Raw genomic sequence first — 12,064 nt, 5'->3', positions numbered from 1 at the left:
AATTATCTTACCCATACTGCTGCTCTTGATGTATCCACTTCTGAGACATGAAAATCAGATGCTTCTGTATCTTTAGCTATTAGTGCCAACATACGTCTTTAGTATATGGGGCCATGTCTACATCTAAAATTTTGCAGCGCTGGTTGTTACAGCTGTATTAGTACAGCTGTATAGGGCCAGCGCTGCAGAGTGGCCACACTTACAGCAACCAGCGCTGCAAGTGGTGTTAGATGTGGCCACACTGCAGCGCTGTTGGGCGGCTTCAAGGGGGGTTCCGGGAACGCGAGAGCAAACCGGGGAAGGAGACCAGCTTCGCCGCGGTTTGCTCTCGCGTTCCCGGAGCCACCCTGCAAACCGCAGGGAAGGAGACCTGCTTGCTCGGGGTTCCGGGAACGAGAGAGCAAGCCGGGGAAGGAGACCAGCTTCGCCGCGGTTTGCTCTCTCGTTCCCCGAACCGCCGAGCAAGCGGATCTCCTTCCCTGCGGTTTGCAGGGTGGCTCCGGGAACGAGAGAGCAAACCGCGGCGAAGCTGGTCTCCTTCCCCGGCTTGCTCTCTCGTTCCCGGAACCCCGAGCAAGCAGGTCTCCTTCCCTGCGGTTTGCAGGGTGGCTCCGGGAACGCGAGAGCAAACCGCGGCGAAGCTGGTCTCCTTTCCCGGTTTGCTCTCTCGTTCCCCGAACCGCCGAGCAAGCGGTTCTCCTTCCCTGCGGTTTGCAGGGTGGCTCCGGGAACGAGAGAGCAAACCGGGAAAGGAGACCAGCTTCGCCGCGGTTTGCTCTCTTGTTCCCGGAGCCACCCTGCAAACCGCAGGGAAGGAGAACCGCTTGCTCGGGGTTCCGGGAACAAGAGAGCAAACCGGGAAAGGAGACCAGCTTGATTACCAGAGGCTTCCTCCTTCCACGGAGGTCAAGAAAAGCGCTGGTAAGTGTCTACATTGGATTACCAGCGCTGGATCACCAGTGCTGGATCCTCTACACCCAAGACAAAACAGGAGTACGGCCAGCGCTGCAAACAGGGAGTTGCAGCGCTGGTGATGCCCTGCAGATGTGTACACCTTCAAAGTTGCAGCGCTGTAACTCCCTCACCAGCGCTGCAACTTTCTGATGTAGACAAGCCCTGGGAAAAAGACACACTCTGGATCTTTACATAGCAAAATGAAGATAGTCAATCTTGCTTCTCTTCTGTTACCACTGCTCCAAATAAAACTACTCCTGAAAATTATACTAGCATAGCTCTGTCAATCAGGGGTGTAAAAAACCACGTAGCTACGGTGTAGAAAATTACATAGCTATGCCGACATAATCCCCAAAGCAGACATAGCTACATTGAAAGAAGAGAGTTTCTGACAATTCAGTTAACATTTTGAGGGATGCCTACCCCAACAGGAAAACCTCTTCTGTCAGTGCAGGCTACGTCTACTATATGGGGTTATGCTGATACAGTCTGTCGTGCACACATACCCCATCAGCAGTGAACACTGACAGACACATTCTAGCCACTGAACTTTCAGAATGGGTGGGGCAGGGGGAGAAGTCAAGAAGGGGTGGAACAAGATCCTCAACACTCCCACTAAGTTGAACTTCCCTTGCCCTTCATACAATTTTACTATCATATTGTACTTGACTGATAAAGCCAATTTGTGCACATAATACAATGAAACTTGGGCCTTGTAATACTGAAAGTATTAAAAATGAGCTGGAACAGCTTTAGTTTATGCACTTAGTAGTTCCAAAGTTCAAAACAGAGAATGCATGCAACTTGTTCATTTGGGTTAATCTATTTCTTTTCTCCTTTGTGAGCAACCAACCCACCTGTCCTTTCATACCAGAAAATTTCTTTAAATGTATATCCAGTTTTAGGAGGGAGAGCATTTAAAATTTGTACTTTCAAGTGTATGTAACTGAATCCTACAATTTTTATTGTTATTTTATATTTTAGTATTATATAGGTAAGATAGCACATAAGGAAAGGTAGAAGAGAATCATTTCTTATTAACCAAAATCTTCCAAGAAAAATCTGATTTCTAAACCTGAAGTAGAATTTTAAATTCAAAACATATAACAAATATATAGATTGTCAATAACCTTCATAACTGGATTGCTGCTAAAAAGCCCCCAGGTATGATGGTACAACCCAGCAAGACTTAAATCTTCACCTTGATACAATACACTGCATAAAGCATTTAGTTGGAGCCTGTTAATTAACTGGGCTACTCCAGTAAACAATCTGACGTTCTGGTGGAATAAAAACCTGCAGAGCAGCCAAGAAATTTAGCAAGCTGCAAGTCAGAGAGTTCGTAATTTGTTGGGGTTCAGTACTTTCCCTCCACTGACTTCATTTCTACTCTGTCCATATCCCTGTCTTTTTCTTTTCATTCATCTCTACAACAACCAAATCTCATCACTGCAATGGCCTCCAATATTTAAATCTGACAACCATTACTTCCTGTAATCCCCATGGATAAACATGATTTGGATGACGACATCTGGATGAACATGAGAAACTTTTGGCTATTTAAACATGTGAATTCCTTATAATTTAACATAAGCATTTCTCTCCATTAAATTCATAACGCAGATAGCACTTTAAATATTTGAAAAGTGGTCAGTTTTCTAACTAGGTTAATTGATGCTCTCAATATACATCTAGCAAAACTATTTTATGAAAGATTATAAAAAGTATCAAATCTTAACAAGTCTAACTCCACAAAAAAAGGGAGAAATTAACTCTTTCTATAGGTAAGATGGTGACAAGTAGGGAGTATTAGTGAAGACACCATTTGCCCTGTTTATTTAAAGTACATGAAAGTAAACAAAACAATCAGAAGACTGAACAACATACTTGTCTCTGTGCACTTAGTAAAACCTTGGCTTCTCCGACGAACATGGAGACGAGGGAATCAGTTACACACACATTCAGGGAAAGGCTTCTCCCCTCACACCAAGTCAAACAGGAGATGAAAAACAGCCACACAAAGATACACACAAGAACGTGAAAAGCAGGCGGGTGGCACAAACCTTTGTTCCCCACCGTGGCTGCCAAGCTTTGGCTACTACCGCTGCTTCTGGGCCCTCGTTCCCGAGGGGGAGGGGGAGGCGGAGGCTGCAGTGTCCCTTTTCTGCCCAAAGAAGGGGGCTGCTCTTCCTCCGAGCCGGGGGTGGGGGATGCGGGGGGGCCCAACCTGACTCTCTTGGTGGAGGGTTCACACTCAGCCCCCGCACTCATGCTTCGGAGACCCCCCCGCTCCGCGCACCCCCAAACGCGCTGCGGCGCTGGGCTCACCGGGGGGCAGAGGCAGCCCCCAAAGGAGAGAAGTCAGGGGCCCTTCCCCTCCACATCCTCCCGCTGCTCAAGGCGCGTGCGGGGTCGGGAGCAGCCCACCCAGCTCTCCCCCACCCCAGACCTTCCGGGGAGCAGCGAGCGGACAAGGAACAGGGACCAGCACGAGGGCTGCACGCAGGTCAATGGGGGAGCACCGGCCACTGCCACACACCTCAAAATGTCTCCCCCTCTCCCCATAGCAACAGTTCCTCCGTCACCCCGCCTCCTTGGACCGTAAAGCAACATGCCCCGGGCCGTCGTAAAGCGGAACAGGAGACGCGAAAGCTGCGGCGCTGAGGACTCGCTTTACGGCAGCAGTAACAGCGGGCGAGAGAGGGGGCGTCGGGGAGGTTGTTCGTTGTTGGTTGGCTCGGTCAGGGCCAGGCCCTGTCCAAAGACGGCTGCATGGAGGGCGGCGGTGGCAACTCGAAGGGCTCAGCTCTTGGCGGCCTGTTCGGTGCTGGAGGAGCCGGGGGCCCGGGCTATTCCCACGCGGACCTGGCCGGGGTGCCGTGTGAGTATTCGCCGGCCGGGCCCGGCGTCCTGCCCTTCCCGCCACGCTCGGCCGGGAGCTCCCCTCCTCCCCCCCATAGCCCCGGGGACGGGCGGGAGTCGAGGCCACGGGGCAGAACCGGGCACACGGGCGGGCTGTAGTGAGGGGGAAATGGGGAAGCTGGCGGTGCAGTAACCGCGGGAACATCCGCAGTAACCTTCCCGCGGGGGGGGCGCCCCCCTCCCCCCCATGCACCGGTACCTGAAACTGACTCGAGCCCTGAGCAGCAGCTGGCACCAGTCACGAGGGCCGCACGAGTACCGGGCGGGGTGAGCTGCCCTCTGCGGATCCTAGCCTTGTGCAATCGCCGAGGAGCCAGTGCCTGTGTAGGAGGGGCGGGGGTGTCGGCATGGAATACATCCGTCTTCAGCGAAAGCACTAATCGAGGTGTGAGCTGAGGCCCTGGCCGCTTTGACTGTCTCTCCGTGTTTCCAACCGCTATTACTGGCGTGCTGCCTGAGCGGGGGCCAGTATTTATTCATACAAGTTGCTTTTTGGCACAGAAACACGAAAATGATCACATCCTTGCTGGGAGTGATAATCGGATCTTACTACTTAGTTTAAGAAAAACTTCAGTTTGAGCTGACCTATACAAAACTTTATATATAGTTGAATGAATTTGACAGTTAAGTATGACTTAAGCAAGTGGATCTATAGTAAACATTTAATTACTTGTTTTAGGGAATCCACAGGTTATGGACAAAATCTCATCCTGCTCATCTCAACTTGGCTGTAAATTTAAAGAATAAAATAAATTTGTAACTTTTGCACTTAAGAATAATCTATACAACTTGTACTAGTCTATCTGTAGATAAATTGGTTTACAAAGGTAGGTAAGTATCATCATCCCATTTCACAGATGGGGAAATGGAGGCAGAAGTTAAGTGACTTTCTAAGGTCACACCTTATGTCAGTGGTGGAGTAGAGAATAGAAGCCAGGTTTCCCACCAATCACTGTGATCATGGTGTTTGTCTCCTCCATGTCATGCCGTATATTATTACTGTAGAAATGTGTATATACTAGCGATATCAAATAATAGTTTTGACAGTTTTAATTAACTGAAAAATGGATTTTAAATGACCGGATCAAAATAATATCCAGCCTCTTTCGTCAGCCCTCTTCCCATCACCATTTCTGCCTCAGTCTTGAAGATTTTGTTCATACTGATTTTAGTAACCGTTCTTTTTCTTCCTCATTCAGTAACTGGAATGAACCCTTTGTCTCCTTATTTAAATGTGGATCCCAGATATTTAATACAGGTAAGAAGCATGTTTCTGTTTTGATCCTATTAAGTCATATCTTGAATGAGTCACTGTCTCCCTTGTGTAGAGCTGCTTTTCCTAAAGTAAAGAAGTCTGATGTTTCTCTTCTATATCAGGGACAAGTTGAACTAAGCAGAAAATTTAAAACTTAATAATATGATTCCATACAAATTTTATACTATTGATCACTTGAAATCTGAGAACTGAGTTTCAGCACAGTACTTAGTACAACTTCTTGATGTCATAGTGCCTGAGAGGAGAAATCCAGTTTAGGGACAGAGTGTGAATTAGTCCAAATTAGAAATGGAACTTCTAGAATCTTAAGTCATGCTTCCTTCCAGGTCAAGATCTAGTACCCCACAAGAGGATGTATCAGTTGTGAAACTGATGTTTTCACCCCTCACTACTACACTTAATCATTGCCCTTTGTTGGATCCTACACCCAGGAGGAGAGATCACCTACATCAGAATTAGTTTAGTTTAAAAGTATCACTTATAAAATAACTCACAGCTGACTTATGAAACAATAGTGTTTAAGAAAAATGTTTTGGGAATATCCAAATATTTTAGTGTACAAGGGCAGTGTAAACTAGATGTCACCTGAGAATGCACAACTGAGTACAACATACTTCTCAACTAAAACCAAAAATATTACTAAATTAAATATTGCTTTAAGAAAGCAGGATTATTTTTAAACTAAAAATTGCCTGCAAAATCAATCTCGCAAAAAGTTAACATAAAAATGGCCATACTGGGTCAGACCAAAGGTTCATTAAGCCAGTATCCTGTCTTTGGACAGTGGCCAATGCCAGGTGCTTCAGAGGGAATGAACAGAACAAGTAAATCATCAAGTGATCCATCCCCTGTTGCCTGTTCCCAGCTTCGCTATTATATTTAATCTGCCCGAGATGTAGGTAATATGCAAATTCTGTAGACCATCAGAAGATAAAAGAAACGAAACAATTACAGAAAACCTCATTTGCTCCCCAGTTTCATTGTTATATTAAATATGGCAAAAAATATCACTAATAAGATAGCTGCTGCTTTATGTCAATTTTGAACAGATGTTTAGTGCAAATAACTTGTAGTATGATCTTAATAAAGATTTTGTCACATCTAGGAGCTTTGCTGGGTCAAGAGGGAACTGCTACTTAAGGAAATGTGTTTGGCTAAACAAGTACAGCAGTATGTTTTATTTTTCTGATCTAGCATCAGTCTTTTATTTTGCATGAGTTTAACACGTGCTCACTCTTAAGATAGCAAAAGTAACAACTCTCTTGAAAAGAGCTTCCATTCAGTGAGTTTGGGAATTGCAAAGCTTTTAGGAGGCACACGATAAATATTCTGTAACCTCAGCGGTGAATCAAACTTAATTTAAGTAAGAGAAAACAACACTTGTATTCTATTCAAAGATTTTTTTTAAAAGTAAAAACCTGTAGTGTATAAACCAGTAGAAATAGTACTTGATTTCTTACTTCCTCTTTAACTTGCTCTGCAATATCCCCTTCATCTGTTGTATCGACATATCTAGGGTAGTCAGTCATCTTGAATTTGGAAAATCCTAGAAGTCTTTACACCTACTGCCGGGCCCATGACTGGTGGCAGATTTGCCTTAGTTATCTGCTCCTGGGGGAATTCTGTGCCACTGTGGATGTGCAAAATTCATGTCCCCTACAGATTTCCTTGCTTCCCTGCAGAAAAATGACTGACAGGGAAGCCACAAGGGCCGTTATGCGACTCTCCCCAGCAGTATGTTTTGAGTGCCCAGGGCAGCTGGCAGAGAGGTAAATCACTGTGGGGCAGGAGTTGGACTGAGGAAGACCCGGCTGCCCTGCCCTGGGCTCAACTGCTAGTCCTGACTGGGCTGGGGGGGAGTGGAATTCCTATTCCCCTGTACGGTATTCAGGGCTGGGTCAGACCCACCTTCAGATTTCTCCCGAGGCTGCAGGAAGCTCTGAAAACTCCCCCTTCCCTGTACCCATCGCTCCTCAGCTGCAGGGGGAGGGATCACTGTATGGGGAGCTGCTCCCCTATCCACCTAGTCCCCATGCATCCAGACCCTCTCCTACCTAGATTCTCCCGCCAAGCCTCACTGCACCCAGAACTTCCCTGCAGAGCCCCAGTGCCCCTGCACCACCTCTACAAGCCAGTTGCACCTGGATCCCCACCCAACTGAGTCCCACTCCCCCAGCATCTGGGCCCCCCCACTGAACCTTCCACACCCAGGCTCCTCCCCCGCTGAGCCCCAACCACCTTCACCTGGACCCCCCTGCATAGTCCCTTTACTATTGCACCCAGAACCTCCCCTTCCTCCCCCCCGTATGCCCCTGTGCACCGGATCCCCCACTGAGCCACCAACATCCAGATTGCCCCACATAGAACCCTCTCAACTCACATGTGGATTCCCCCCCTACACTAAGTCCTTCCATACTTGGATCCTGCCTTGCTGAGCCTGCCTACTCACACCTGGTGCACCTGGCACAGAGGGGCAGGGTCCTGGGGAGTTTCTGGGGCAGGCCTGGTCCTTGTGCTGTGTCAGGGTTGGGTGCAGCCTCACCACTGAGTCTGTGTCCCGGGTGGGGAGCTGCACAGTGATCTCCTACCTCTATGCAGCCAGTGGCCTGTGCTTCCCAATGCCATGCTGGAACCTCCACATTTATTTGACAAATAAAATTTGCAGAATTTTAAAATAATGTTTTGTGCATATTTATTGCTTTGGTGCATAATTTTTAATTTTTTGGCACAGAATGCCATCAGGAGTAGTTATCAGTCCATATTGTGTTGCAGAAACTCACTCAGAAAACTCAATTCAGAGTGTTGATGCAAAGAAGGAAGAAATGTTTTCTTCAGATGTCTTCTCTCCCCTTTCCCTTGAAAAGTAAGGATTCTACACTGACTTCCTTCGTTCTCAACAACTGTTGCTTTGATATAACAAACAATATTAATTGAGAGAATAGCATCATGAATCCACTGGATCTGTGCTATGCCCCCAACTTTGGAATAGTCTCTTGGAGGAATCCCTTCAGCATGCCAGACCCCCCAAGGAGGCTCATTCTTCCTTCAGAGTAAGCCCCTGGGTGGGCCTCACTGCCTCCTAAGGCTGAACATCTGGGGCTCCAGCACTCATGTTGCATTCTGTGAGCTCTGTTCAGTGAATCCAACTGCAATAGACTTTTGACTTACATATTCAGGGATTAACACATCTCACCAAGCATCTGCAGTGACACTTAAATGCCATTGTCAAAGCAGTAGGGTTTATTAGTCAACTGGAACACAGCATATATATGGAGATATACCTATCTCATAGAGCTGGAAGGGACCCCGAAAGGTCATTGAATCCAGACCCCTGCCTTCACTAGCAGGACCAAGTACTGATTCTTGCCCCAGATCCTTAAGTGGCTCCTCTCAAGGATTGAACTCACAACCCTTGGTTTAGTAGGCCAATGCTCAAACCACTGAGCTATTCTCCTGCCCTGAAGTCCTTAGGTTAGCATAGAGAAATTAAGGGTAAAACATAGTCCAGGTCCAATCTGGGCCAGAGCCGTAACCAACCCTGTAGTGAACCCTATGTTCAGACTCTGGGCTTGTCTACACTGGCACTTTACAGCACTGCAACTTTCTCGCTCAAGGGTGTGAAAAAACACCCCACTGAGTACAGCAAGCTTCAGCACTGTAAAACACCACTGTAGACAGTGCACTAGTGCTGGGAACTACGCCCCTCGTGGAGGTGGATTTTTTAGAGCACTGGGAGCTCTCTCCCAGTGCTCTGCTGCGAAAGCGCTTTAACAGCACTTTAGCATTGCCCCTGTAGACGAGCCCTCTGTTTCTCTCTCTGTCTGACCTTGATCTGTTCCCAGGTGAGAGCCTAGACTTCCAGAAGCTAGCTCTTATCCTCTCACTTCACACCTTCTCGGTCCTTTGTTCTCAAGATGGGGGATTTTGCTCATCTTTCCTGTTGAGGGGTGGGAAGATCCATTTCCTTCTGGGTCATTCATTGCCAGGTGTTAACATCCTGGTGATTGGCTTTGCCATTGTCTTCCCAGATTCTCTATTGATAAAGGGTCTGCCTGACCAATCTTTTTTTAAATGATCCATTCAAACTCAGACAGGTAGGCATATTCATACCCATCTCTTAGCTTGCCCTGAGAGCAAACAGTCCTCTTTCCACCACTGGGTAGCTAGCACAATATAGGGGAAACTGATATACACATAGGATTAATAAAAATATTACAAAAGATTCCCACTTTGTCACAAGTAGAAGCTAGCCTACCCTAACTTTGAAGTAAAAGACCATACTTCATTTAGATATTCAGAAAGCAAAGTTAAAACACCTAAACTGTAGCAAAATAAAAGATTTTTGCTAAAATATCTATGCTGAGAACACAGTAAGCACTTAGGTGCTACTTTTGAGATTTCCAGGTGACTGCACTAAACGAACACCACCACTTCACATGGCCAAAAGGGGTAGAGAGGGGGGGGAAAAAATCACAATTCAGAACCCAGAGAGTTCATTGGTTATTTGGCATCTGCAATTTGGCTGCCTTTGACTTCATGTCAGTATAGATACTGGGTCAGCACCATTTAAAAAATAATAATTAAAAAGCTCTGAATAAAGCTTATCTTTGCTATGGATTGAAAGTTGTCAATTTTCCACTTTCATTGTAGATATTTTATTTGCTGAAATGTGATTAACTATGAGCTGTTGCAGGAAGAGATTACAGGACAACATTCCTACAGCAATAGTACACAAGGGATATTTTCTAACAAACTAGCACGCTGCATCTTCTCTGCTCTTGTGTGTCATTTTGTTCTTCAGTTCTTATAACGCAGAACTAACACTGAAGGATTATGGAGACTGCCTTTTCTAAAATACCACAAAAATTAAGTGAATGCAGTATTATCTGATATTGTAGAAAACCTAGACAATATGCTTTGTTTATAAACCATAAAGATGAGTGCCAGGATATTGCTTACCTCTTTAGACCGTTCTTAATTCAGCCACAAACTGATGCAGTTTGCTGCCCACTAATGTCCTCTTCATCTGAATTATATTAAAAATCAGTAGGCTGGGCCTAGCCTCTGAGCTTTCAGGTAGGTTTCTTGAAACCATGTTTCAAGATAATTGGTTAAATATTCTACATATCGGTATAGCAAGTTAATAATAGCTAACATGCCTAATTGCTTAAGAAATGAGAGCCTACAGACAATATAAGTACTCTTAGACATTAGTAGGGAAAAATGAATTTTCTGGCCTCTTAAACACACTCATATATACCATTTAGATGTCATGGTGTATGAATGTGTCTCTCTTTCATTTTGTAATTTATAGTGTACTCAATAACATGACTGCCAGAATTTTCTAGAATTTCATCCAATGTCCCCAGTGATTTTAGGGAACAGTGAAGTTAAAGAATTTTTTGGATTCCGACAGATAAGACAGGGGAAGGAGCTAGTTAAGGGTTTTTTTTTTTTTTTTTAATGTTGCTTTCTGAGAAGATATAGCAGAGACTAATCTATACAGAAAAGTTGAACTAGAGGTGTGACATTAAACTGATTAAGTTACCCAGTGCAATTATGTGTGGACACTTACAGCAGTTTGTCTGGTTTATCTGTTTAGTTTGCACTTATGCATTTCAGATGCAATGGATATAGATTCATAGACTCTAAGACTCTAGGACTGGAAGGGACCTCGAGAGGTCATCGAGTCCAGTTCCCTGTCCTCATGGCAGGACCAAATACTGTCTAGACCATCCCTGATAGACATTTATCTAACCTACTCTTTAAATATCTCCAGAGATGGAGATTCTACAACCTCCCTAGGCAATCTATTCCAGTGTTTAACTACCCTGTCAGTTAGGAACTTTTTCCTAATGTCCAACCTAAATCTCCCTTGCTGCAGTTTAAGCCCATTGCTTCTTGTTCTATCATTAGAGGCTAAGGTGAACAAGTTTTCTCCCTCCTCCTGATGACACCCTTTTAGATACCTGAAAACTGCTATCATGTCCCCTCTCAGTCTTCTCTTTTCCAAACTAAACAAACCCAATTCCTTCAGCCTTCCTTCATAGGTCATGTTCTCAAGACCTTTAATCATTCTTGTTGCTCTTCTCTGGACCCTCTCCAGTTTCTCCACATCTTTCTTGAAATGCGGCGCCCAGAACTGGACACAATACTCCATTTGAGGCCTAACCAGCGCAGAGTAGAGCGGAAGAATGACTTCTCGTGTCTTGTTTACAACACACCTGTTAATGCATCCCAGAATCACGTTTGCTTTTTTTGCAACAGTATCACACTGTTGACTCATATTTAGCTCGTGGTCCACTATGACCCCTAGATCTCTTTCTGCCATACTCCTTCCTAGACAGTCTTTCTGCCATACTCCTTCCTAAACCAAGTTTATATTAGTGTAAGAGTGTCCAATCACAAAATTGCTCCAGTTTAACTAAATTAGTTTAATGTCACATCTTTAGTTGAACTGGTGCAACTTTCTGCATGGACCAGGCCTGAAGTCTTTTTTTTTTTTTTTTTTTTTTTTTTTTTTTTTTTTTGGCCAAGTCTACCCATTGATTGAACTAACTGTAAAATTACTAAACTTCTGGAGTACAGATATCTTTGAATCAAGCAAGACATTTTCTTTTGGACAAGTCATAATGTTGGAAAAAGACAAAAGAAAATTTCCCTAGATTTTGTACAAACAGTACATTTAATATCAAATGCTACAGCCACACTATTAGGGAATATTGTGAATTCCAAACCAGGATCACCTTATGATATATCTTTGGCAAAGGAGGAGTTTGCTGGAAAAAATATGCAGACGTTGATTGCTTTGCTCTCCTACATCTGATGTGTTGAGAACAAAAGTGGAAGCTGTTAGATGCTACATCTACACTAAGTGAAGAAGGAAACTTACTATCTACCTTAAAGAAAATC

The 12,064-nt window shown here is 44.9% G+C and overlaps 2 protein-coding genes across 12 annotated transcripts in view; one reads left to right on the top strand and one right to left on the bottom strand.

Moving 5' to 3' along the window:
* PARG (poly(ADP-ribose) glycohydrolase) overlaps positions 1-4,338 on the bottom strand; it is a 130,380-nt gene extending 126,042 nt beyond the window's left edge. For 7 of the 11 annotated variants that reach the window (XR_004001187.1, XR_004001188.1, XR_004001189.1 and 4 more), the window contains exon 1: positions 3,018-3,486. Coding sequence is in view for 5 of the 11 variants with exons in the window: in XM_030568596.1 (XP_030424456.1) it covers positions 3,018-3,225 (208 nt within the window). In the remaining 6 variants the exon portion in view is untranslated. The other 4 variants (XM_030568604.1, XM_030568600.1, XM_030568601.1 and 1 more) reach the window with 4 other exon arrangements.
* TIMM23B (translocase of inner mitochondrial membrane 23 homolog B) overlaps positions 3,619-12,064 on the top strand; it is a 33,325-nt gene continuing 24,879 nt past the window's right edge. Inside the window, exons 1-2 of the mRNA XM_030568607.1 lie at positions 3,619-3,835; positions 5,076-5,134. Of these exons, the coding sequence (XP_030424467.1) occupies positions 3,727-3,835; positions 5,076-5,134 (168 nt within the window). The 5' untranslated portion in view covers positions 3,619-3,726. The remainder of the gene's footprint in view (positions 3,836-5,075; positions 5,135-12,064) is intronic.

The sequence above is a fragment of the Gopherus evgoodei genome, chromosome 7 (assembly GCF_007399415.2).
Source record: "Gopherus evgoodei ecotype Sinaloan lineage chromosome 7, rGopEvg1_v1.p, whole genome shotgun sequence".
NCBI classification, from domain to species: domain Eukaryota; kingdom Metazoa; phylum Chordata; order Testudines; family Testudinidae; genus Gopherus; species Gopherus evgoodei.
This window is presented reverse-complemented; position numbering and strand designations above follow the sequence as displayed.